This window comes from Scyliorhinus torazame, chromosome 1 (genome assembly GCF_047496885.1).
Source record: "Scyliorhinus torazame isolate Kashiwa2021f chromosome 1, sScyTor2.1, whole genome shotgun sequence".
In the NCBI taxonomy this organism is placed as follows: Eukaryota; Metazoa; Chordata; class Chondrichthyes; order Carcharhiniformes; family Scyliorhinidae; genus Scyliorhinus; species Scyliorhinus torazame.
In genome coordinates, this window is record NC_092707.1 from 86,002,264 (window position 1) to 86,029,394 (window position 27,131).

General features: G+C 50.3%; 1 protein-coding gene across 1 annotated transcript; it reads left to right on the forward strand.

Annotated features, from left to right (window-relative positions):
• The first annotated feature begins 4,830 nt into the window (after positions 1 to 4,830).
• pop5 (POP5 homolog, ribonuclease P/MRP subunit) lies at positions 4,831 to 24,964 on the forward strand. The gene is made up of 5 exons (XM_072497490.1): positions 4,831 to 4,938; positions 13,142 to 13,284; positions 22,360 to 22,509; positions 22,713 to 22,796; positions 24,820 to 24,964. Exons 1-5 carry the CDS (start codon positions 4,919 to 4,921, stop codon positions 24,888 to 24,890), a joined length of 468 nt encoding a protein of 155 aa, XP_072353591.1. The 5' UTR covers positions 4,831 to 4,918; the 3' UTR covers positions 24,891 to 24,964.
• The last annotated feature ends 2,167 nt before the right edge of the window (positions 24,965 to 27,131 follow it).

Genomic DNA, 27,131 nt, shown 5'->3' on the forward strand with positions numbered 1-27,131 from the left:
GACTCACTACGATGATCCCCGGTATGAAGGGATTGTCTTATGAGCAAAGGTTAAACAAGTTAGGACTCTACTCATTGGAATTTAGAAAAATGAACGGTGATCTCATTATAACATATAGGATTCTCAAAGGACTTAACTGGGAAAATGCTGAGAGGATGTTTCCACTGATGGGAGAGTCTAGGACCAGAGGACATAGGGCGTGATTCTCTGGAAAAGTTTCGAAGTGTGCTGGCGTGCGGAAATTGCCGCTAGTTTCCCGGTGCTCGGCCCAGCGAGGCCGGCAACGCTATTCAACATTAACTGGTCCACTTAATGAGGCCTCACAGGCTTCTCGCCACAAATGAAGGCTCACCAGCTGATTCGTCAGCACTGTGCTCGCTAGCACTCCCCCGCTAACAAGGTCAAGCAGCAGTTTAGCTGCGCTTGCTCAGCCAACCCCCATCTAGCTCGCAAGAATGACACCGAGGAAACCAGCCCCAAGATTCGGGGATGCTGACCTGGGGCGGCTCCTGGATGTGGTGGAGGCCAGGAGGGATGTCCTGTTCCCCCGAGGGTTCTGGAGGGTGAGCCACAAGGCAGCCAGTGCTGTCTGGGATGAGATGGCTGCAGCACTCAGCTCGGGCAGTGTGACCAGGAGGACTGGCCTCCAGTGTCGGAAGAAGGTCAATGACCGACATCGGGCAACCAGACTGAGTAGACACCAACGTCCGCCCCCCCCCCCCCCACCCCCCAAGGGAGCATCCCCCCAGTTGACCCCCAACCCTCACTCCATCCCCTCCCCCTTGAGCACTAACCTCTACCCACCCCTCCCTCCACACCCCAACCCTCCTGCCACACCCCTCCCCCTTCAATCCTCTCTCCACCCACTCCTTCAACCCTGCCTTCACACCCCCTCTCCCACCACTGAACCATGCTTGTGGCTAACGATGCTGTCTCTGTGTCTCCTCAGGAAAAGCTCTCCTATAATCAGCGGGAGAGGGTCCAGACTGGCGGAGGGGTGCCCGACTTGAGAATCCTCACCTCCTTCGCGGAGGGTGCCCTAGAGGTGACCAGTGTGGCCTAGGACAGGGCGGTCACCCACGTGGAGGCTGGCGGACGCTGCTGAGGTGAGGAACCAACAGGCTCCACCCGGTGAACCTGTCAAACTTGAATTGTGATTGACTCACTGACTGACCTATCCTTCCCACTGACCACCCGTCCATCCTCCTGCAGGTCCTCCAGCCCATCCCGGGCGGTCCCCTCTTCTGACCTCGAGGAGAACACCTCGGAGGAGAGCTCCGAAGATGCAACTGTTATAGTCGTGACACAGCTGTCATCCCCGCCCTCCACCACATCTGGTGGAGGCAGGAACCCTCCAGGCGAGACAGCAGTCGGAGGTCTGCTGGATCCCAGGACCCAGCTGGGTCCCAGCCTGATGCTGAGCCTGTGGGACAGAATTACCCGGAGCTGATAGAGATGATAGGGAGAAGCCAGGACATTCAGAGGGAGATGTCAGCGTCACTCCAGCAGAGCCAGAGCTGATTGGAGGAGTCCCAGAGGCTACGGGTGCAGGAGATGTCGCCGGCAATGCGTGGCACTGAGGCCAACACTGCTAGGGTGGTGACAGAAGTGGAGAGTCTGGTGGACAACTTGGCACCATGAGTGAAGGTGTCCAAGGCATCGTGCATTCGGTGACGGCCATGGCTGAGGTCTCGGCAGAGTGTCCAACTCGCTGGGGGATGTGACCCTGTAACAGGCTAACCTTGATGAGGTTGTGCAGGACATGTCCCGCTCTCAGATGGGAACGGGCAAGGCGCTGCGGAGCTTGTCCTAGTTGCATAGGGGCATGGCTGAGGCACTGCAGGGCATGTCCCAGTCACTGAGCAGCATCGGGGAAAGGATCGACATGATGGTGCGGACATGGGGACCTGCCAGGGCTGGCAGAGCCAGATGATGCAGGGGCAGCCGGGGCTCGAACCAGCTGCCCCTCCGTGCCACGGTGATTCCCAGGGACCTATGGGCACCAACTGGGAGGAGGAGGCGCTGAGTGCCAACCCGAACCCGTCTCATGGTGCGACAACGGTGGGCACCAGCTCCCCCGAGTTCCACCCCTCTGATGTAGCTGCATCTCGGGTGTCAGCACACGGGACAGGGTGACACGGCTGTGCATGTGCCTTCAACAAGTGAGTCGGGGCTCTCCGGTCCCAGAGCCCCAGATGACGCCAGCCAGGGGCATTGAAGGCCACGGGACGAGGTAAGCAGCTGGCTGCCTCCACCTCAGATGTGCATCCTGGGGACACACCTAGACCTAGTGGTAGAGCTAGGAGGGCATATTAAAGATCTCTGAGAGCACCGGGGGAGGGTGGGACAGGATAGGTAGGGGGTGAGGCCTTCAACTGTATCAAGGCTGACATCGCCACGGCCGCGGTGCACGCGGTCAATGAGACCCTCCCCTTTCAAGTCGTGAGCGATGCATCAGACGTCGCTCTGGCCGCCACTCTCAACCAGGCAGGCAGACCAGTGGCATTCTTTTCCCGCACCCTCCATGCCTCCAAAATTCGGGACTCCTCAGTCGAAAAGGAGGCCCAAGGCATCATAGAAGCTGTGCGGCATTGGAGGCATTACCTGGCCGGCAGGAGATTCACCCTCCTCACTGACCAACAGTCGGTTGCCTTCATGTTCAATAATACACAGCAGGGCAAGATCAAAAATGATAAAATCTTAAGGTCGAGAATCGAGCTCTCCACCTGCAATTACGAGATTTTGTATCGCCCCGGTAAGCCCCCCGATGCCCTGTCCCAAGGTACATGTGCCAGCGCACAAGTGGACCGACTCCAGGCCTTACACGATGGTCTCTGTCACCCAGGGGTCACGCAGTTCCTTCACTTCATAAAGGCCCGCAACCTATCCTACTCCATTGCGGAAGTCAGGGCGGTCACCAAAGACTGCCAGGTCTGCGCGGAGTGCAAACACGCTTCTACCGACTAGACCGAGCGCACCTGATGAAGGCCTCCCGTCCCTTTGAACGCCTCAGCATGGACTTCAAACGGCCCCTCCGCTCCTCCAACCGAAACACATACTTCCTGAACATGGTCGATGAATACTCCAGATTCCCCTTCGCCATCCCATGCCCCGATATGACGTCTGCCACAGTCATCAAAGCCCTCAATAGCATCTTCACCCTGTTCGGTTTCCCCGCTTATGTCCACAGCGACCGGGGATCCTCCTTTATGAGTGATGAGCTGCGTCAGTTCCTGCTCAGCAAGGGCACTGCCTCGAGCAGGACAACCAGCTGCAGCCCCCAGGGAAACAGGCTTGTGGAGAGGGAGAATGGGACGGTCTGGAAGGCCGTCCTGCTGGCCCTACGTTCTAAAAATCTCCCGGTCTCCCGCTGGCAGGAGGTCCTCCCTGATCGCTACTTTGCACTGCGACTACTCAGCCTTCAGAACAGTGACCACGACACCACACAACCCTGCCATGGCAATCTCTGCAAGACGTGCCAGATCATCGACATGGGTAACACCCTTGCACGTGAGAACACCACCCACCAGGTACGCGGTACATACTCGGGCGACTCGGCCAACGTTGTCTATCTCATACGCTGCAGGAAAGGATGTCCCGAAGCGTGGTACATTGGCGAGACCATGCAGACGCTGCGACAATGAATGAACGGACATCGTGCGACAATCACCAGGCAGGAATGTTCCCTTCCAGTCGGGGAACACTTCAGCATTCAAGGGCATTCAGCCTCTGATCTCAGGGTAAGCGTTCTCCAAGGCGGCCTTCAGGACGCGCGACAACGCAAAATTGCCGAGCAGAAACTTGTAGCCAAGTTCCGCACACATGAGTGCGGCCTCAACCGGGACCTGGGATTCATGTCGCATTAGATTCATCCCCCACCATCTGGCCTGTGAAATCCTACCAACTGTCCTGGCTTGACACAATTCACACCTCTTTAACCTGGGGTTACCCCATCTCTGGATCTGTAAACAATTAATTAACTGCAAATGCTCACATTCAAAGCATTGTCTTGCATCTTTGAATTTGCTATATATATGTTTCTGGAACGTACCTCTTCATTCACCTGAGGAAGGGGCAGTGCTCCGAAAGCTAGTGTTTGAAACAAACCTGTTGGACTTTAACCTGGTGTTGCTCACCCCAGTCCAACGCCAGCATCTCCACATCATTGCTTTACAGATCCAGAGAGAAGGATAATCCCAGGTTAAAGAGGTGAGAATTGTCTCAAACCAGGACAGTTGGTAGGATTTCGCAAGCCAAGGCTAGATGGTGGGGGGGTGAATGTAATGCGACAGTTGAGGCCGCACTCATGTGTGCGGAACTTGGCGATAAATTTCTGTTCAGAGATTCTGCGTTGTCGCGCATCCAACGCTGGCATCTCCACATCATAAAATAATTTCATTTGTACGTGCCCCTTCTTTCTGGCGCTTCAAAGACCTGACGCATCAGGTTACCTTTTGGAGTACACTCAGTACTTTGTAGTCAAGCAAGTTTTTCACAATGTTCCCAACAGCTCTCTGGTGAAACTGTTGGAGCAATGTTGGCCTTGGTACTGGGAAAGCTCTTCAACCTGAGGATTTGTATGGGCCAAACACCTAAATAAACTGTTCGGTGTGAAATGTGGAATAGAAGTAGCAAATAACGAATGAGCTACATTGCACACTCTGAAACAATAACATCCTCAGTGTTCATTGCACTCCACTCTCTCAAATATTAGATGAGCGGGCACTAGCCCCGCCCACACCCGGAAGCAAATCAGGAGCCCCGCCTCTACTCTGCGCCCATTGGCGCAGGGATCCTACGGGCGATCGCCACTGCTGTTGTGAGTGGTCATTTGCCTTGTCAATCAGTGAGGTTGCTACATTTCCTGTGTGGCAGAGTGGAGCTGCGTGAGGCTGCTGGAGCTTACTTGCTGAAAGCCATGGTGCGCTTCAAATCCAGGTAATTGTGAATTCTAATTTTTTTTTTGGGTTGGGGAGATAAATAGGTAGGTAGTGATCCTGCTGGAAGATAGAGAGTTGAGCAGATTCCTAACACCAAACATGAGATTAGTTACTCAGGCATGCTTTAACTGGCAAATGTGTAACTTCCCTCAAACAGATAGGAGTCAGGATATTTAAGGGGAAACTGTTACAAAGTCAGACATTTCATTTTATTTGCACAGGGAACATTCAATTAAAGTAATAATTTTAATTGGCAAGTGGAAATTGATTCTATGAATCCAAATTTCGGGAGTTTCAACCCTGTACTCTGGGTGAAAGAGCACATCTTGATGAGCTAGAGCGTTTTTAAAAGATTTTTTATTGGCATTTCCCATATTTATAAACAGTTGTGTGTGTATATATACACATTACATTTTTCTCGCCCGCGCTAATTTCCTTTATTATACAGAGAGGTTTAGTTTGTCCTTCGTTTAACTGCCCTACGTGCATTTCGTTGCCCTCTGGATCGGTCTATGGTTTCTCCCCCATCCCCGCCTCCCTGCCAACCCCCCCCCCCCCCCTGCGGGCTGTGCATCTTTTGGTACCTCATCAACTTGGTGTTTTTAAAAAAAAATAATCTTATTAGGTTACTCCTTGTTGCTGGCCTCAAACAGGTTTTGGAACAGACCGACAAACTGCCTCCAAGTATCCCGGAAGCCTTCCTCTTACCCTCGGGTGGAGGATTAATCCTCTCCAGGTGGAGAAATTCCGAAAGGTCAGCTAGCCAGTCTGCAGCTGTTGGTGGTGCTGCCGATCGCCAGCCAAGCAGGATTCTCCGGCGTGCGATTAGGGAAGCGAAAGCAAGTGCGTTGACCCCCTTCCCCATGTGTAGCTCTGGCTGCTCTGATACCCCGAGGTTTGCCACTATTGGGCATGGCTTCATCCTCACCCCCACAACCTTGGACATTGCCTCGGAGAAGGCTGTCCAGAACCCAGCAAGCTTGGGGCAAGCCCAAAACATGTGGGTGTGGTTTGCCGGGCCCCTCTGGCACCGCTCACATTTGTCCTCCACCTCCGGGAAGAACCTGCTCATTCGGGTTCTGGTCAGGTGCGCTCTGTGCACCACTTTGAGCTGCATTAGGCTTAGCCTTACGCAGGAGGAGGTGGAGTTCACCCTGCTGAGGTGGAGTTCACTACTTCGCTCCAGAGTCCCCATCCTACCTCTCTCCACAGTTCGTCCTCCCATTTTTGTCTGGGCTCGTCCAATGGAGTCCGGGCTTTGTCCAGTAGCTGTCCATATATTTTCCCACATAGCCCCCCCTTCTCGTTGCTTGTGCCTATCAGGTCCTCTAGTTGTGTGGTTTCTGGGGCCCCGGGGTACCCCACTGTCTCTTTGCGGAGGAAGTGTTTTATTTGGAGGCATCTCATTTCCTGTCCTTTTGCTAGCCTCCACTTCCTTGTCAGTTCATCTAGTGTCGCCAGTCTGTGCCCTACGTAGAAGTCCCCGACTGTCAATGTGCCCCCGTCCCGCCTCCATCTTTTGAAGGTGGTATCCAGCATGGCTGGAGGGAATCTGTGATTCCTGCAGATGGGGGCCATAAGGGACATTTTGGTTATCCCAAAGTGCTGTCTCAACTGGGTCGACGTTTTCAGCGAGGCCGCTACCACTGGGCTCGTTATGTATCTTGTTGGGGAGGATGGGAATGCTGCTGTGGCCAGGGCCTGGAGGGTCGTTCCTTTACAGGATGCCTCCTCCATTTGTACCCAATCTGTGTCGGGTTCTTGATGAGCTAGAGCTTTAAGTGTCAGCTCATGTACAATTAAAATGCATGGAAATGTTGAAGCCTCTGAATGGGGAAACAAAATATGTTGGGAATAAGAACAGAATATGTTCAACAGGTCAGGTGACATCTGGGAAGGGTTCACATGCAGATCAGTGGCCTTTCATCGGAACTGGAACGACAGAGCAAGAGTAGGAAGGCAGTGCCGGTGTCCCCTGCGGTCATCTCCCTGCAAAACAGGTATACCATTTTGGATACTGTTGAGGGAGTTGGCTCACCAGGGGAAGGGAGCAGCAGCCAGGTTCATGGCACCGTGGCTGGCTCTGCTGCGCAGCTGGGCAGGAAGAAGAATGGCAGGGCTATAGTGATAGGGGACTCAATCGTAAGGGGAATAGACAGGCGGTTCTGTGGACGCAATCGAGACTCCAGGATGGTATGTTGACTCTCTGGTGTAAGGGTCAAGGATGTCTCGGAACGGCTGCAGGACATTCTGTGGGGTGGGGGGGGGGGGGGGGAGCTGAACAGCCAGCTGGCCTGGTGCACATAGGCACCAATGATATAAATTTTAAAAACGGGGTGAGGTCCTACAAGCTGAATTTAGGGAGTTAGAAGTTAAACTAAAAGGTAGGACCTCAAAGGTAGTAATCTCAGGATTGCTACCAGTGCCACGAGCTAGTCAAAGTAGAAATGTCAGGATAGATGGGATGAATTCGTGGCTCGAGAGATGGTACAAGAGGGATGGATTCAAATTCCTGGGGCATTGGAACCGGTTTTGTGGGAGGTGACACCAGTACAAACCGGACGGTCTGAACCTGGGCAGGAGTGGACCCGATGTCCTACCCGTTGTTTGCCAGTGCTGTTAGGGAGGGTTTAAACTAATGCGGCAGGCGGGTGGGAACCAATGCAGGAAGTCGGGAGGGAAGTAAAACCGGGCCAGAAACCAAAAGCAGTGAGGGGGAAAGTGAAAGACAGAGAAGCCATAGTGAAAAATCAAAAAGGGCCACAGCACAGGGTACAGTGACTGAGGAAAGTGTGAAAAGGGAGGTGGCCAATGCAGGATTGAGGGTGTTGTACTTAAATGCGTGCAGTATAAGGAACAAGGTAAATGAGCTTGTTGCGCACATTGAAATTGGCCGGTACGATGTTGTGGGCATCAGAGACGTGGCTGCAAGGGGATCAGGGCTGGGATCTAAATATCCAAGGATATATGTCCTATCGAAAGGACAGGCAGATGGGCAAAGGGGGCGAAGTTGCATTGTTAGTAAGGAATGAAGTCAAATCGATAGCAAGGAGCGATATAGGATCAGAAGACATAGAATCTCTGTGGGTAGAGTTGAGGAATCGCAAAGGTAAAAAGACCCTGATGGGAGTTGTGTACATGCCCCCTAGCAGTAGTCAGGATGTGGGGCAGAAAATAACTCGGGAGATAGAAAAGGCATGTGAAAAAGGCAATATTACAATAATCATGGGGGACTTCAATATGCAGGTGGACTGGGAAAATCAGGTTGGTAGTGGATCCCAAGGAATGGAATTTGTGGAATGTTTAAGAGATGGTTTTTTTGAGCAGCTTGTGACAGAGCCTACTAGGGAACAGGCAATTCTGGATTTGGTGATGTGGAATGAGGCAGACTTGATTGGGGAACTTGAGGTGAAGGAACCCTAGGGCAGCAGTGACCACAATATGATAGAATTTACCCTGCAGTTTGAGCGGGAGAAGCTGCAGTCAGATGTAACGGTGTTACAATTAAATAAGGGTAATGACAAAGACATGAGGGAGGAGCTGCCCAGAGTTCATTGGAAAAGGAGCCCAGCAGGGAAGACAGTGGAACAGCAATGGCAGGTGTTTTTGAGGGTTATTAGGGAGGCACAACAGAAATTCATCCCAAGGAGGAGGAAACGTGCTAAGGGGAGGACAAGGCATCCATGGCTGATGAGGGATGTCAAGGGCAGCATAAAAGCTAAAGAAAAGACATACAAAGTGGCGAGAATTAGTGGGAAGCTAGAGGATTGGGAAGCCTTTAAAAGCGAGCAGAGGACAACTAAAAAAGCAATAAGGGGAGAGAAGGTGGAAGTATGAGTGCAAACTAGCTAGTAATATAAAGAAAGATAGGAAGAGTTTTTTTCAATATATAAAAGGTAAGAGAGAGGCAAAAGTAGACATTGGACCACTGGAAAATGTGGCTGGAGAAGTAATAATAGGAAACAAAGAAATGGCAGAGGAACTGAATCGTTACTTTGCATCAGTCTTCACGGTGGAAGACACCAGTGGGATGCCAGAGCTCCAGGAGAATCAGGGGGCAGAGGTGAGTGCAGTGACCATTACTAAGGAGAAGGTTCTGGGGAAACTGAAAAGTCTGAAGGTGGATAAATCACCTGGCCCGGATGAACTACACCCCAGGGTCCTAAAAGAGATAGCTGAGGAAATTGTGGAGGCATTGGTGATGATCTTTCAGGAATCACTGGAGACAGGAAGGGTCCCAGAGGACTGGAAAGTGGCTACTGTAACACCGCTGTAAGAAGGAAGGGAGACAGAAGATGGGAAATTATAGACCGGTTAGCCTGACTTCGGTCATTGGTAAGATTTTAGAGTCTGTTATTAAAGATGAGACCGCGAAGCACTTGGAAGCACGTGGTAAAATAGGACTGAGTCAGCACGGTTTTGTCAAAGAGAGGTCATGTCTGACAAATCTGTTCGAGTTCTTTGAGGAGGTAACAAGGAAGTTAGACAAAGGAGAACCAGTGGACGTGATTTATTTAGATTTCCAGAAGGCCTTTGATAAGGTGCCGCGTAGGCGACTGTTAAATAAGCTAAAAGCCCATGGTGTTAAGGGTAAGATCCTGGCATGGATAGAGGATTGGCTGACTGGCAGAAGGCAGAGAGTGGGGATAAAGGGGTCATTTTCAGGATGGCAGCCGATGACTAGTGTTGTGCCTCGGGGGTCTGTGCTGAGACCACAACTTTTCACAATATACATTAATGATCTGGAAGAAGGAACTGAAGGCACTGTTGCTAAGTTTGCAGATGATACAAAGATCTGTAGAGGGACGGGTAGTATTGATGAGGCAAAGGGGCTGCCGAAGGATTTGGACAAGCTAGGAGAGTGGGCAAAGAAGTGCCAAATGAAATACGGCAAATGAAATACAATGTGAAAAGTGTGAGGTTATGCACTTTGGAAGGAGGAATTTAGGCATAGATTACTTTCTAAATGGGGACATGCTTAGAAAATGAGAAGCACAAAGGGACTTGGGAATCCTTGTTCACGATTCTCTGAAGGTTAATGTGCAGGGTCAGTCAGCAGTTAAGAAGGCAAATGCAATGTTAGCATTAGTGTCAAGAGGGCTAGAATACAAGACCAGGGATATACTTCTGAGGCTGTACGAGGCTCTGGTCAGACCCAATTGGAATATTGTGAGCAGTTTTGGGCCCTGTATCTAAGGAAGGATGTGCTGGCCTTGGAAAGGGTCCAGAGGAGGTTCACAAGAATGATCCCTGGAATGAAGAACTTGTCGTATGAGGAACGGTTGAGGACTCTGGGTCTGTACTCGTTGGAGTTCTAAAGAATGAGGGGGGATCTAATTGAAATTTACAGGATACTGCGAGGCCTTGATAGAGTGGACGTGGAGAGGATGTTTCCACTTGTCGGAAAAACTAGAACCAGAGGACACCTTCTCAGACTAAAGGGACGATCAAGAGATGAGGAGGAATTTCTTCAGCCAGAGGGTGGTGAATCTGTGGAACTCTATGCCCCAAAAGGCTGTGGAGGCCAATTCACTGAGTGTCTTTAAGACAGAGATAGATAGGTTCTTGATTTAATAAGGGGATCAGGAGTTCTGGGGAGAAGGCAGGAGAATGGGGATGAGAAAATATCAGCCATGATTGAATGGTGGAGCAGACCCGATGGGCCGAGTGGCCTATTTCTGCTCCTACGTCTTATGGTCAGGGTTGTTTTAACCTCTCACCTCCTTGTCTCAAAAGCCTAAGGACAAACAATTTAAAACCTCAATGATATTTTAGAATGTATTTGTTGGAGTTGGGGAGGTGATGGTCCAGGCCATAAAATGTGGGAGCAGAAGTAGGCCATTCGGCCCATCGAGTCTTTCCACCATTCAATGAGATCATGACTGATCTGATATAATCCTCAACTCCCCATTCCTGTCTTCTCCCCATAACCCTTGTTTCCCTTACTTATTTTTACAAAAATCTGTCAATCTCCGCCTTGAAGATACTTAACGACCCAGCCTCTACAGCTCTCTGCGGTAATGAATTCCACAGATTTACTACCCTCGGAGAAGAAATTCCTTCTCATCTCTGTTTTGAGTGGGGTGGCCTCTTACTCTGAGATTATGCCCCCTGGTCCTAGACTCTCCCACAACATCCATGAGAATCCTACATGTCTCATTTTAAGGTTGCATCTCATTCTTCTAAACTCCACTGAGTATAGGCCCAATCCATTCAACCTCTCCTCATAAGAAAATCCCTCCGTACCTGGGATCAACCTAGTGAACCTATTCTGGACTGGCTCCAATGTCAGTACACTTTCCTTCGAGAAGGGGACCAAAACTGTCCACAGTGGTGAGGTCACGGAACTAGTAATCTAGAGTCCCAGGCTAATGTTCTAGTCTAGGGACATGGGTTCATATCCTGCCTTGGCTGATGGTGGAATTTGAATTCAGTTAGTAAAAGCTGGACTATTAAACTAGTTCCAGAGTTAGTGACCATTAAACTACCATTGGTTGTTGTAAATCTACCATCCTTGCCTGGTCTGGCCTTACCTAGTCTGACCTACGTGTGACTCCAAGACCACAGAAATGTGATTGTTTCTGAACTGCCCTCTGAAATCGCCTAGCTCTATTCAAAGGCAATTAGGGCCTTGCTAATGATGCCCACATCCCACGAAAAATAAAAAAACAGCTTAATGAATATATGATTATTTTGTTTTCTATTATTGCCAATGTGTCTTCGTGCATTGTACAAATCCAAATAAGGGCTGATTTTAAAGGAAGAAGGTGAGAACAATGCAGATTGCAACTGCAATCTTCCCGGAGCAGTTCTGGGCCCAACATCATTGAATATGTTGGCTTAGGATGGAGCACATCATAGATTGACCAGAATGGTAACTGGATTCTTGGGGGTGAAATTATATGGGGAAATTGTATTCACTAGGGATGGAGGGTGGAATTTAATGGGAAAAGTTCTAAGTTCATTTTGTGGCAGGTTTTTCAGGGAGTTTCCCGCTGGCTCTGCGGTAAGTTCCCCTCCGCTATTCAATGACACTTGAGTCACTTTTTGGGGCCCTGGGAAGTTTCTCACCGGTTCAGCCCACTTTGTTTTCAGCACTAGGGAACAGAACTCCAAGATTTGGCCACCATTTTGAAAGGGTGCTCCGATCTCTAAGTGAGCTTGTGGCAATGCCCACCCATGGGCATTACCTCAAACCCCCCCCCCCTCCAAAAGTGAGGACACCGAGCTATGAGGTCCCTGGGCCCTTCCCCCTATTCAGGACCCCCACACCCCCTTCCAAGCCCCCCATCACCCTCCCCCAATGTACCAGAGGCCCCTACTTACCTACCATGCACCCCCCACCCTTCAAACCCCTCCTTTCATGAGCAAGGCCCCCCTTGGGCCCCACCCCTTGGTGGTGCTACCCTGGCACCTGGGCACCCTTACACTGCCAGTGCCCCTGTAGCTTGGCAGTACCACCTGGGCACCTTGGCAGAGCTAGGGTGGCAGTGCCATGGTGCCCACGTTCCAGGAGGAGGGCCAAGGAGCCATCCTGTACTATCTCTGAACCAGGAGACACCCCCACCCCGGTGCCATTCCACCTGGTCCACATTTGTGTGGACCAGTGCTGAACAGCGCACGGCTGCAGCCTCGCTGGGGAGGCTGGTAGATCCCGGGTAAGTGCGCCTCAGTAGGTTTAAAATCTACTCAGGTGTGCGCCGTTTGGTCACTCCCATTTTGGGCATGATTCCGATTCTGACACCTCGCAGGACTTTGGTAGATCCCATGAGGAGCGAAGGCTGCCGGGAAGCCCGTGAGAGGCCTCTCCCAGGATCTACCGACTGCGTTGTGCTCTCACTCGAGTGCAACGCGGCCGTACTCTCTGGCATTTAGAAGGTTATGGGGGGGATTTGGTTGAAGTTGTCAGGATGATTATGGGAACAAATAGGATAGATAGAGACTATTTTCACGGTTGGGGAATCCGGGACACATAGTGAACCCAGATCAATGTCACTAGACGTCCGATTTTAATTGACTTCAAACTGGGATTTGAACCAGGTTGCAGAAGCATTATCTTGGGCCTCTGAATTACAGACCAGTGACATTCCACCAAGCCACCACCGCCCATAGCAAAAACAGCTGCTGTATGAAGTTTGTGTGAGACAGTACAGAGTGTCTGAAGTGTCCCAAGTAAATTTGTGGCATTTCTCCACATGCAGGTACCTCCTATGCGAGATTGTGTTCGAGAACCCACTGTCCCGGCAGTGTATTGAGGAGAAGAACATCTATAAAACAGTTAAAGATGCAATCGTTCGCGCGCATGGTGACTTTGGGTTTGGCTGTTGCTCCTTGTCTCTGGCAGGTTTGTAATGGAAGGTCCACAATAATTAAATTATAATAATCTTTAGTATTGTCACAAGTAGGCTTACATTAACACTGTAATGAAAGTACTGTGAAAAGCTCCTAATCGCCACATTCTGGCGCCTGTTTGGGTACACGGAAGGAGAAATCAGAATGTCCAATTCACCTAACAGCATGTCTTTCGGGACTTGTGGGAAGAAACTGGAGCATCCGAGGAAACCCACACAGACACCGGGAAAACGTGCAGACTCCGCCCTGACAGTGACCCAAGCCGGGAATCGAACCTGGGACTCTGGAGCTGTGAAGCAACAGTGCTAACCACTGTGCTATAAATTGAATGTCTTAGTTGGGAGCACTGAATTGAGCTGGTGTGTCATTGTAAAATTAACTGAAGAGGTTGCATCCTTGTTCAGTTATCCTAGACCAGGGGTTAGTTGGACTTTTTTTCTGTATCTTGTGTTTGGCTTGTGTTGCAATCCCCAGTTTGTACAGTCTTATTTGTTCTCCAGCAGGGCTGCAACCAGTGTTCCAATTTTCCAGAGCTCATGGGTGGGAATGAGAGATTCAATCAGAGTTCTCTTTCCTGATCACTGAAGGCTGCTAGAAACTGCATGATGTAAACACCATGGAACAAAATGAACCTTGACTCAGATACAGTTTTCTTCCTGGAGAAAATTGAGAGGAAGAACTTTTGCCACAGTCTCAGCGGACCATAGGCTGCTTTCCCCTTTGAGAGAGGGCTGACTTGCAGTGATTTAACCTGAGGGTCACCACACCTCAGCTGAGTGCCAAGGTTGCCACCGCTTGGAGAACCCCTGCAAGGACCCTCGCAAGGCAGACTTTATCTTCTCCAGCCTGAGAAACCCCGCCATGTCGTTGACCCAAGCCTCTACGCTTGGGGGCTTCGCGTCCCTCCACATTAACAAGAGCCTTCTCCGGGCTACCAAGGAGGCAAAGGCCAGAACTCCGGCCTCTTTCGACTCCTGCACTCCCAGATCGTCCGATTTCCCCAAATATCGCTATCCCCCAGCTCGGTTTTACCCGAGTATCCAAGACCTTGGACATAGCCTTTGCAAAGCCCCTCCAAAGCCCCGCAAGCGCCGGGCACGCCCAGAACATATGGGCGTGGTTTGCTGGGCTCCCCGAACATCTCTCACGCCTGTCCTCCACCCCAAAAAACTTACTCATTCTCGCCCCTGTCATATGCGCCCGGTGCACCACCTTAAACTGAATCAGGCTAAGCCTGGCGCAAGATGAGGAGGAATTGTATCTGCCCAGGGTGTCAGCCCACAGGCCCTCACCCAGCTCCTCCTCCCACTTTTCCTTCAGCTCCTCCACCGAGGCCTCCTCCGCCTCCTGCAGCTGCTGGTATATCTCCGAGACCTTACCCTCTCCGACCCACACGCCCAAAATCACCCTGTCCTGTATCCTCCGGGCAGGCAGCAGGGGGAATTCCCCTACCTGCCTCCTCACGAACACCCGAACCTGCATTTCCCGGGGGTAACCCAAATTTCTCCTCCAGCGCCCTCAAACTGGCAAAAGCCCCGTCGATGTATAAATCCCCATCCTTTTAATTCACGCCCAGTGCCAGCTTAGGAACCCACCATCTGTACTACCTGGAACGAACCTATGGTTGTTCCGTATCTGGGACCAGACTGAGGCCCCTACCTCCCCCCTGTGCCGTCTCCATTGCCCCCAAATCCTCAATGTTGCCGCCGCCACCGGGCTCGTGGTATACCGCGTCGGCGGAAGCGGCAACATTACCGTCACCAGGGCCACAGGCTAGTACCTACACAGGACACCGCCTCTAGTCTTTTCCACGCCGCCCCTTCTCCCTCCATTACCCGTTTCCGAATCATCGACACGTTTGCTGCCCAGTAGTAGCTGCACAGGTTCGGCAGCGCCTTAGGGATAAGAATAGGCTGGCACTGAAACACGAAGAAGAACCTAGGGAGGACTGTCATCTACACCCTGCCCGCCAGGGAGAGTTGCAGCATGTCCCACCTCCTGAAGTCCTCCTCCATCTGGTCCACCAACCGTGCCAGATTGAGCTTATGCAAGACCCCCCAACTCTTGGCCACCTGGATACCCAAATACCGAAAACCCCTCTCCACCATCTTAAGCGGCAGCTCCTCCACCCTCTTTTCCTGGTCTCTCGCATGCACCACCAAGAGCTCGCTCTTCCCAACGTTGAGCTTGTATCCCGAGAAGTCTCCAAACTCCCTAAGGGTCTGCATGACCTCCCCCAATCCCCTCCACCGGATCCGCAATGTTCAGCAGCAGGTCATCCGCGTACAGTGAGACCCGGTGCTCCTCTTCTCCCCCCCCCCCCCCCCCCGACCAACTCCCACAGCGCCATGGCCAACGGCTCATTCGCCAGGGCAAACAGCAGGGGGAACAGGGGGCACCCCTGCCTTGTTCCACGGTAGCCTAAAGTACTCTGACCTCAGCCGGTTCGTCGATACACTCGCCACCGGAGCCTGGTACAACAATTTAACCCACCCTATGAACCCCTCCCACAACCCAAACCTGCCACCACTTCTGCCTCACCACCCCCCCCCACCCCTCCGAGGGCATCATAACCACATTCGGGAGCCTCCACACATTTGCATTCAGCTGCCTGCCCTTCACAAACCCCATGAGACCCTCATGTATTACTCCCGGGACACAATCCTCAATCCTAGTGGCCAGGACCTTCGCCAACAACTTGGCATTCACACTGAGGAGCAAAATCGGCCTATACGAGCCACACTGCAGCAGGTACCTGTCCCGCTTGAGGAGATCAGAGCCTGCGACATCGTCGGGGGAAGAATTCCTTTCTCTTTCGCCTCGTTAAAGGTTCTCAACAGCAACGGACCCAACAATTCCGAGAACTTCCTGCAGAACTCAACCGGGAACCCATCCGGTCCCGGGGCATTGCCCGCCTGCATGCTCCCCAACCCCTTAACCAGCTCCTCCATCCCGACTGGGTCCCCCAAACCTTCTACCTGCCCCTCCTCCACCCTCTGAAACCTCAATTGGTCCAGGAACTGCCGCATTCTCTTTCCCCGGCCCCTCCGGGGGTTCTGATTTGTACAAGTTCCCACAGAAGTCCCTAAAGACCTCATTTATTTTGGCTGGACTCCGCGCCGTGTTTCCCCCCGCCCCCCCCCCCCTGATTCCCCCAATTTCCCTAGCCGCCTCCTTCCTTCACAGCTGGTGCGCCAGCATCCAACTCGCCTTCTCCCCATACTCGTATGCTGCACCCTGTACCCTCCTCCACTGGGCCTCAGCTTTCCCCGTGGTCAGCAAGTCAAACTCCGTTTGGAGGCTCCGGCGCTCCCTCAGCAGCCCCTCTTCGGGGGATTCCGCGTATTTCCTATCCACCCTCAGTATCTCCCCCACCAATCTCTCCCTCTCCGTCCTCCCCTTCTTTTCTCTCTGAACCCTGATTGAAATTAGCTCTCCTCTGACCACCGCTTTCAACGCCTCCCAGACTACACTCACCGGCACCTCCCCGTTGTCATTGGCCTCCATATACCTTTGAATGCACCCCTGAACCCGCCCACCGATCTCCTCATCTGCCAGCAGTCCCACATCCATGCGCCACAGCGGGCACTGGCCCCTCTCTTTCCCCCAACTCCAGCTCCACCCAGTGCGGGGCATGATCCAAAATCGCAATGGCCGAATACTCCGCCCCCTCCACTCTGGATCAGCACCCTGCTCACCACGAAAAAGTCTGTCCGTGAGTAGGCCTTGTGCACGTGGGAGAAGAAGGTGAACTCCCTCGCCACTGGCCTAGCAAACCTCCACGGATCCACCCCCCCCATCTGATCCATAAACCCCCTCAGAACATTGGCCGCAGCCGGCCTCTTACCCGACCTCGACCTAGACCGATCCAGTGCCGGGTCCAGTACCGTGTTAAAGGCCCCCCCCCCCCCCCCATTATCAGATTTCCTGCCTCCAGATCCGGGATCCGGCTTAACATCCGCTTCATGAACACTGCATCGACCCAATTTGGGGCATATACATTCACCAACACCACCCGGGCCCCCTGCAGCCTACCACTCACCATCACATATCGGCCCCCCTTATCCGCCACAATACCCGTCGCCTCAAATGTCGCCCGCTTGCTCACCAAGATTGCGACCCCCCCCCCCTGTTCTTCGCGTCCAGCCCAGAATGAAAGACCTGCCCCACCCATCCCTTCCTCAGCCTGGTCTGACCCATAGCCTTCAGGTGCGTCTCCTGTAACATGGCTACGTCTGCCTTTAGTCCCTTTAAGTGCGCAAACACCCGGGCCCTCTTGACCGGCCCATTCAAGCCTCTCACGTTCCACGTGATCAGCCGGATCGGGGGACTACCCCCCCCTTGCCGACTAGCCATCTCTTTTAGGCCAACCACGTGCCCACGCCTCCCGCACTCTCCAGCCCCCCAGGCTGAGGCTCCCCGCCCCGACTCCCTCTTACCTCCAACTCCCCCCTCAGTCGGTACAGCAGCAACCCAGTTCTCTTTCCCCCCCCCTCCGGCCTCTGCCCCGATCATCCTGTTGGATTCCCCCTCAAAGTCGTCCCCCCCCCCCCACCATAGTGGGGTGGTCGAAATCCCCCCCCCTCCACTCCCCCTGCAAACCAATGTGTACTCCAATCCAGTATCGCCCCTCACGTCAGGCCCCACCCCCTGTAGCGCAGCTCCTTTCTCCTGCAACCTCGCCCCATTCCCCAAAGGCCCAGGGCCTCTGGCCCACACTCCCGCCACCCCCCACCCATCGAACGCGGGGAACAACCCCTCCCAAACTAGCACACATATACAGAGAAAACACAAATACTGCCCCCTCCCACTCCCCAACATCCCCCATAGCATGCTACAAACCACTAATTTGAGTCCAGCTTCTCATTTTTGATAAAGGTCCACGCCTCGTCCGGCGTATCAAAGTAGTGGTGTCGGTCCTGATACGTGACCCACAGCCGCGCTGGCTGCAACAGCCCGAACTTCACCCCCTTTCCGTGGAGAACCGCCTTGGGCCGGTTGAATCCTGCCCTCTTCTTGGCCAGCTCTGCACTCCAGTCCTGGTAAATGTGGATTTCAGCATTCTCCCACCTGCTGATCCGCTCCTTCTTCGCCCACCTCAAGACACACTCCCTGTCGGTGAAACCTCACCACCACAGCCCTCGGCAGCTCATTCGCCCTCTGCCTCCTCGCCAGGACTCTGTGCGCCCCATCCAGCTCCAGGGGCCTCGGGAAGGCTCCTGCGCCCATCAGCATCGTAGCCACATACACCCCAGCATCCGACCTCTCCACACCTTCAGGGAGACCCAGAATCCGCAGATTCTTCCTCCTCGACCTGTTCTCCAGATCCTCTAATTTCTCCTGCCATTTTTTATGCTGCGCCTCCATTTTCACCGCCAGGCCCAGGATCTCGTCCTCGTTATCAGAGGCCTTCTGCTGCACCTCCTTAATCGCCGTCCCCTGCATTCTCTGGGATTAGAGAACCCTGCCCAGTGTTTTTCTTTTCATTTTCTATGACCACTTCCCATTTCTTAGTTTCAAAAATTGAGGAGATGGAAGGCTGTTTGACTCCAGCCCAATCATATGATGAAGCCTCCAGGAATGTGGCTAACCAGAATTTGTAACCCCAGTGTTGCCTGAGGATTAGAGGAGCGCCTCGAAGATTGAATCCATTAACCTTTAGTGACTGTTTAACAGTAGTTTATTGAAACTCCCTCTAATTATTCACCTCACCCGGCAAATGTGAGGTGCCACCAATGTTTAAATTATTGGCTGGGAGCCACAGTCAACACTCCAGGGAGGCAGTGGCGTAGTGGTATTGTCGCTGTATTAGTAATCCAGAGACCTGCTCTGGAGACCTGGGTTCAAATCCCATCATCGTGGCAGATGGTGAAATATGAATTCGGTAAAAAATCTGGAATTAATGAAACCATTGTCATAGAAGTCATAGAATTTAGTGCAGAAGGAGGCCATTCAGCCCATTGAGTCTGCACCAGCCCTTACAAAGAGCACCCTACTCAAGCCTACGTACCTACCCTATCCCAGTAACCCCCACTTATCCTTTTTGGACACTAAGAGCAATTTAGCATGGCCAATCCACCTAACCCGCACATCTGTGGGAGGAAACCGGAGCACCGGAGGAAACCCACGCAGACATGGGGAGAACGTGCAGACTCCGCACAGACAATGATCCAAGCCGGGAATCGAACCTGGGACCCTGGAGCTGTGAAGCAGCTGTGCTACCCACTATGCTACCGTGCTGTCCTGTCGATTGTTGTAAAACTCCATCTGGTTCACTAATGCACTTTAGGGAAGGAAACATGTCCTTACATGGCCTTTAAGTTTAATAAATTAAAAATATATATATAGACATGTTTTCTGATCACCAATAGAGAACTATCCTCATCCACATCCATATTCATACTGTATGAAACATTAGTGTTATATTTTTCATGTTCCATTCGTATAAATCCTGTAATGTGATTTTTTTTTTAAAATTATGCATTCAGTATCTGCAGTAATGCAGATCTGTCCTCAATGACACCCTCCTTTGACTTGTGTCCATGACACGTCTATCTCTCCTTAGCTCCAACCTATCCCTAACCTTCTATTCTGCCCCACCTCCTCCACCCTCCTTTCCAACTATGTAGTTCCTTACATTTCTAACTCTCTTCAGTTCTGTAGAAGTCACATGGACTAGACATTAACTCTATTTCGCTATACAGATGCTACCAGACCTGCTGAGTTTATTCAGCATTTTCTGTTTTATTTATCTGCAGTAATGTAGTTGAGTTTAGGGATTTGAAGAGGAAACCTTTCCTGGCTATGTCACAAGCCTTCTCATATTCTGCCGCTTCCCAAACTCAAAAGGTTAAACATCCTGTCAGACTGTGACCTACCCTACACTAAAAAGCAAGGAGTGAAATTATTAAACATTTAGGGGGCGATTCTCCAAAATGGAGACTAAGTGTTCGCGCCGTTGGTGCGAAACGGGCACAGGGACGACTGATTCTGTCCCCCACAGGGGGTCAGCACGGCGCTGGAGCGGTTCCCTTCCTGGCGCCAAGCCAACCTGCGCATGCGTGGGGGACTTCTTCAGCGCACCGGCCCTGACGCAACATGGCGTGGGGGTTCAGGGGCCGGCCGCGCAACAAAGTAGGCCCGGGGGGGGGGGCGGAAAGAGGCCAGCCCGCCGATTGGTGGGCGCTGATCGCGTGCCAGACCCCATCGGAGGCCCCCTCCCCGGTACCCCCGACGCTTCGCGCAGAGTTCCCGCCGGCAACGACCAGGGGTGAACGGCGCTGGCGGGACTCTTCGGCCTGCACTGCATCAAACGCACCGGCGCAAATGGCGGCGATTCGCCACACCTCGGAGAATCGTGCGCCAGCATCGGGATGTCGTGGCGCAGTTGTGGCAGGGCTCGGGGAATCGCGCCCTGTATACTTCTTTTGCCAGAATGGTTCATTGGCAGAACACATCCAACAACTCTCAGTATCATTTATGATTTTGAGAATAACTCTACCACTGATTGGTCAAGTCAGCTTCATCTTGTCATTCAACGTTATGTCTATTTTTGTATTTTTCTAAAAAGCTATTATTCTGAATATAGCACACAAATGGGTGCACAATGTGAATCCTGTTCCTTAAATACCAGGCGTATGGAATTTTAGTTTCATGAGACGAGAGAAACTGGAAGGGAGGTTTAAGAGGTGTTCTAAATTCTGGGGGGTTTTGATAAGAATAAATAAGGGGCAATTGTTTCCACCTGAGGGTAACCAAAGGGAACTAATTTAAGATGTATTACCACACTCCAGAGGGAAGATGAGGGTAATTTATTTTTCAGTACAGAAGATTGCTGTTTTCTGGAATACTGTCCAAAAGGCTGGTGGAAGCAGATTAAATTGTAACATTAAAAAGATTGTTAGATACACTTTCAGGGCTTATAGTGAAAGATCAGTAGTGTGGAACTAATTAGAGCACAATGGACTGAATGGCCTCTGTGCTCTATAATTCTATATGGGCGGCACAGTAACAGTGGTTAGCACTGTTGCTTCATAGCACCAGGGTCCCAGGTTCGATTCCTGGCTTGGGTCAGTGTCTGTGCGGAGTCTGCACGTTCTCTCCATGTCTGCGTGGGTTTCCTCCCACAAGTCCCGAAAGATGTGCTGTTAGGTAATTTGGACATTCTGAATTCTCCCTCTCCCTCAAGTGTACCCGAACAGGCGTCGGGAGTGTGGCGACTCGGGTTTTTTCACATTAACTTCATTGCAGTGTTAATGTAAGCCTACTTGTGACAAAGATTATTATTATACTGTGTAACAATGCAAATGCTTTAGAAGTGTTTTTCAAACTTTTTTTCCGGGGACCTATTTTTACAAACTGGCCAACCTTCGGGACCCAACCCGGCCGACCTTCGCAGCCCACACCGGCCGACCTTCGCTGCCCACGCTGGCTGACCTGCGCAATTCACCATTTTCTCTTACCTTGTTTGTTGTTGACAAAAATGGAGGAAATAGTTTTGGGTCCCTTTGGCCCCCCAACTTTAAAAACAAAACGCTGCGACCATATAAAAAAATATGCGACCGCACTGCGCATGCATGCCTGATCATCGGTGCGCATGCGCATAGTTCACCAATCATCGGGCACGCAGGCAGTGCGGCCAAATTTTAAAAATCTGTTTCTGACCATTCTGAAGGCAGCTGGCATTATTAAAAGCCGGCTGTTGCGTGCGTATTTGCGTGATCGGGAGCACCGCGACGGACAGCTCCGCGACCCACCCACGGGTCGCGACCCCGAGTTTGACAATGCCTGCTCTAGAATTTAACATTCTTATTTGATTATATAGATGGGCTTCTTTTTCTTTTAATATGTACAAAAGTCAACTTGTATTTCAGCCAGTTTTTGTTCTTGGGTTGAGAGGCAAGATTAAGATTAAGGCAAGCATAGATACTGCTTGGAACTATTTATTTTATTCCGACTGCCTTGAACCCTAAAAGGACCAGTACAAAAATACACAAAGGACAATATCATTTCCATAAGTAACGGTGTGTTGATTTACAACCCTGTTTTCTTTCTCCCCCTCTCTCAGTCAAGTACCTAAATGCCTACACAGGAATCATCTTGTTGCGGTGTCGAAAAGACTTCTACCGAGTGCTGTGGTCAGCCCTGCCATTTATCACCTTCCTGGAGAACAAGAACCAGAAATACCCATGTTTCTTTAACACATTGCATGTGGGAGGTAAGAATGCTAGAACTTTTTTGATCCAGGATTGGCCATTGAACCATTGCACATGTCCCAGGTACAAGCTCGTCCACAAGTTTTATCTTGTGTTGATCTGCTTTTTCCCCACCTTTTCTGTCTTTTTAAATCCCTATATTATTGATGTTTATTTACTTTGAAAAGAACAATGTTAATTATGATGAATTTTGGTCCTTTTTGAGGTACTATCCGAACCTGCCAGAAGTTCCTCATCCAGTATAACCGCAAGCAGTTGCTGCTCCTCCTGAAAGACTGCAAAACCAAAGGTGAGGAAATTTAACTTTTTCACAGAATCATAGAATACAGTGCAGAAGAATGCCTTTGGCCCATTGAGTATGCATCGACCCATGAAAGACACCTGACCTGTCTATCTAATCCCATTTGCCAGCACTTGGTTCATAGTCTTGGAATGTTATGACGTGCCAAGTGCTCATCCAGGTCTTTCTAAAGGATGAGGTAACTCGCCTCTATCACCCTCCCAGGCAGTGATTCTAGACCATCACCCCCTCTGGGTAAAAAGGTTTTCCTCAAATACCGCTTAAACCTCCTGCCCCTCACCTTGAACTTGTGCCCTGACACTTCAAGGGGAACAGCTGCTCCCTCTCCATGCCCCTCATAATCTTGATGTGGAGATGCCAGCGTTGGATTGAGGTGAGCACAGTAAGAAGTCTTACAACACCAGGTTAAATTCCAACGGGTTTGTTTCAATGAAACCATTGAAACAAGCCTGTTGGACTTTAACCTGGTGTTGTAAGACTTCTTGCTATCCTCATAATCTTGTACACCACAATCAGGTCACCCCTCTGTCTTCTCTGCTCCAGCGAAAACAACCCAAGCCTATCCAACCTCTCTTCATAACTTAAATGTTCCATCCCAGGCAACATTCTGGTGAGTCGCCTCTGCAGCCCCTCCACTGCAATTACATCCTTCCTATAATGTGGAGTCCAGAATTGCACACAGAGCTCCAGCTGTGGCCTCGCCAAGATTCTATACAACTCCAACATGACCTCCCTGATTTTGTAATCTATGCCTCAATTGATAACGGCAAGTGTCCCATATGCCCTTTTCACCACTCTATTAACCTGCCTTCAGAAATCGGTGGACAAACACTCCACGGTCCCTTTATTCCTCAGAACTTCCCTGTCTCAGGCCATTCATTGAATACTTTCTTGAGTTGGTATTTTCAGAGGCTCCACCACTTTCAAAAAAAGCTTGGTTTTCTTTTAAGTGCTGTGATATGTCTGGGAACTGTTTACAGGATACCTTCTGGTGCATATGCTATTGAATCAGCACAGAACTAAAGTAAGCTAAATAATCTCTGCTAACCCCACCCAATAATTTGGCTGTTTGTGAGCAGCAGTGTTAATAAATCAGCCAGAGTTCCTTCAGAATTAAATGAGCACGGTGGCGGAGTGGTTAGCACTGCTGCCCCTCAGTACCGAGGACTTGGGTTTGGTCCCAGATCACTGTCCGTGTGGTTTGCATTCTCCCCATGTCTGCAATGATCTCACCCCCACAACCCAAAGATGTGCAGGTAGGTGGATTGACCCTGCTAAATTGCCCCTTAATTGGAAAAAAAACTGGGCACTTTAAATTAAATTGGGGCAGCACGGTAGCACTGTGGATAGCACAATTGCTTCACAGCTCCAGGGTCCCAGGTTTGATTCCCGGCTTGGGTCACTGTCTGTGCGGAGTCTGCACATTCTCCCCGTGTGTGCGTGGGTTTCCTCCGGGAGCTCCAGTTTCCTCCCACAGTCCAAAGATGTGCAAGTTAGGTGGATTGGCTATGCTAAATTGCCCATAGTGTCCAAAATTGTCCTTAATATTGGGTGGGGTTACTGGGTTATGGAGATAGGCTGGAGGTGTGGACCTTGGGTGGGGTGCTCTTTCTAAGAGCCGGTGCAGACACGATGGGCCGAATGGCCTCCTTCTGCACTGTAAATTCTATGAAATGAGGTGTATAGCAACAGTGCTAACCACTGTGCTACCCAGACTCCAGACCCACAGCAATGTGGGTGACTCTTAACTGCCCCCCCCTCAAGGGCAATGAGGGGTGGCAATAAATGCTGGCCCAGCCAGCAACACCTACATCCCATGAACACATTTTTTTAAAATTGTCACTTCTGCTTGCTGCAGAGAAACTGTACAAAAATCAAAAACAGCTCGAGGAGTGAAGGATAAAATTGTAGACAGGAGAAAGAGCTCCAAGGTGGATGACTGTAATGAAATGTATATTTTTGACCCATCCAAACAGGTGTTGTGTCCTTAACCTTTGTTAATTCCTTTCAGGGGAAAGGGAATCTGTTGAAAGATCTGTCTTGAGTTGTTCACTAAAGGAATTGGAGGGCGATCGCTCATAGTACAGATGAAGAACTGGAGGGATCAGGCTGATTAAATGTCTTCTGAAAATAAATCGCCGGGTAACATTGAAGAACTGCACTGGAAATGTTTCCACCTACCTCCCCTGTACAATTTAACGGTGTAATCTTCAGCTCTGATTTATTGAGCTCACACATATAAACAGGTGCAAAGGGCAGCATCCCCAACTATTGCACAATTCCCATTTTTCATTACAAGACTGTCTTGGAATGTGGCCATTCCAGTCCAACAGTCCTTGCCAATAAGGGACATCAATAAAAGTGAGTGCAGCACACCATTGTTGGTATTGGATGCTGATCCCAAGGAGCAGAATCCCATCCAGGAATGTGGAATTCAAGCAGCGGTCTGCAGGCTGGAACAACTACAAGTGCTTTAGCTTCCCATAAATGATATTTTTTTTAATGGCTGTTACAAAACTTTGTTGGAGCTGACAGGGTCATGGCAGGAAAATTTATTTTTTTATTGGGGGGGGGGGGGGGGGGGGTCATAATCACTGATTCATAAAATATAAATGCAATGGATTGTAAGTATAGTTACCTACAGCATATTGCAGTTTCATGAATTTGCTGCTGCCTAGTGTACAAATTATTGGATTTAAACAGCTACAAAATAAGTGATAATTTAATTTGACCATTAAGCCTGTAAATTTATGAATTGTGACATTGTGGTAAATAAGAACTAGGAGTAGGCCATCTGGCCCCTTGAGCCTGCTCCGGTTTTCAATGAGATCATGGCTGATCTTTTGTGGACTCAGCTCCACTTTCCAGCCCGAACACCATAACTTTTAATCCCTTTATTCTTCAAAAAACTATCTTCATCTTAAAAGCATTTAATGAAGGAGCCTCTACTGCTTCACTGGGCAAGGAATTCCATAGATTTACAACCCTTTGGGTGAGGAAGTTCCTCCTAAACTTAGTCCTAAATCTACTTCCCCTTATTTTGAGGCTTTGCCTCCTAGTTCTGCTTTCACCTGCCAGTGGAAACAACCTGCCCGCATCTATCCTACCTATTCCCTTCATAATTTTATGTTTCTAGAAGATCACACCCTCATCCTTCTAAATTCCAACAAGTACAGTCCCAGTCTACTCAACCTCTCCTCTTAATCCAACCCCTTCAGCTCTGGGATTAACCTAGTGAATCTCCTCTGCACACCCTCCAGTGCCAGTAAGTCCTTTCTCAAGTAAGACGACCAAAACTGAACACAATACTCCAGGTGTGGCCTCACTAATACCTTATACAATTGCAGCATAACCTCCCTAGTCTTAAACTCCATCCTTCCAGCAATGAAGGACAAAATTCCATTTGCCGCCTTAATCACCTGTAAACCAACTTTTTGCGACTCATGCACTAGCGCACCCAGGTCTCTCTGCACAGCAGCCTGTTTTAATATTTTATCATTTAAATAATCCCTTTTACTGTTATTCCTACCAAAATGGATAACCTCACATTTGTCAACATTGTATTCCATTTGCCAGACCCTAGACCATTCACTTTGCCTATCCAAATCCCTCTGCAGACTTCCAGTATCCTCTGCACTTTTTGCTTTACCACTCATCTGTGTCGTCTGCAAACTTGGACACATTGTCCTTGGTCCTCAACTCCAAATCATCTATGTAAATTGTGAACAATTGTGGGCCCAACACTGATCCCGGAGGGACACCACTAGCTACTGATTGCCAACCAGAGAAACGCCCATTAATCACCACTCTTTGCTTTCTATTAATTAACCAATCCTCTATCTATGCTACTACTTTCCCCTTAATGCCATGCATCTTTATCTTATGCATCAACTTTTTTTGTGGCACCTTGTCAAAGGCTTTCTGGAAATCCAGATATACCACATCCATTGGCTCCCCATTATCTAACGCACTGGTAATGTCCTCAAAAAATTCCACTAGTTAGGCACAACCTGCCCTTTATGAACCCATGCTGCATCTGCCCAATGGGACAATTTCCATCCCGATGCCTCGCTATTTCTTCCTTGAGGATAGATTCCAGCATCTTCCCTACTACCGAAGTTAAGCTCACTGGCCTATAATTACCCACTTTCTGCCTACCTCCTTTTTTTTTTTTTTTTTAAAAGTGGTGTCACGTTTGCTCATTTCCAATCCGCCAGGACCACCCCAGAGTCTAGTGAATTTTGGTAAATTATTACTAGTGCATTTGCAATTTCCCTAGCCATCTCTTTTAGCACTCTGGGATGCATTCCATCAGGGCCAGGA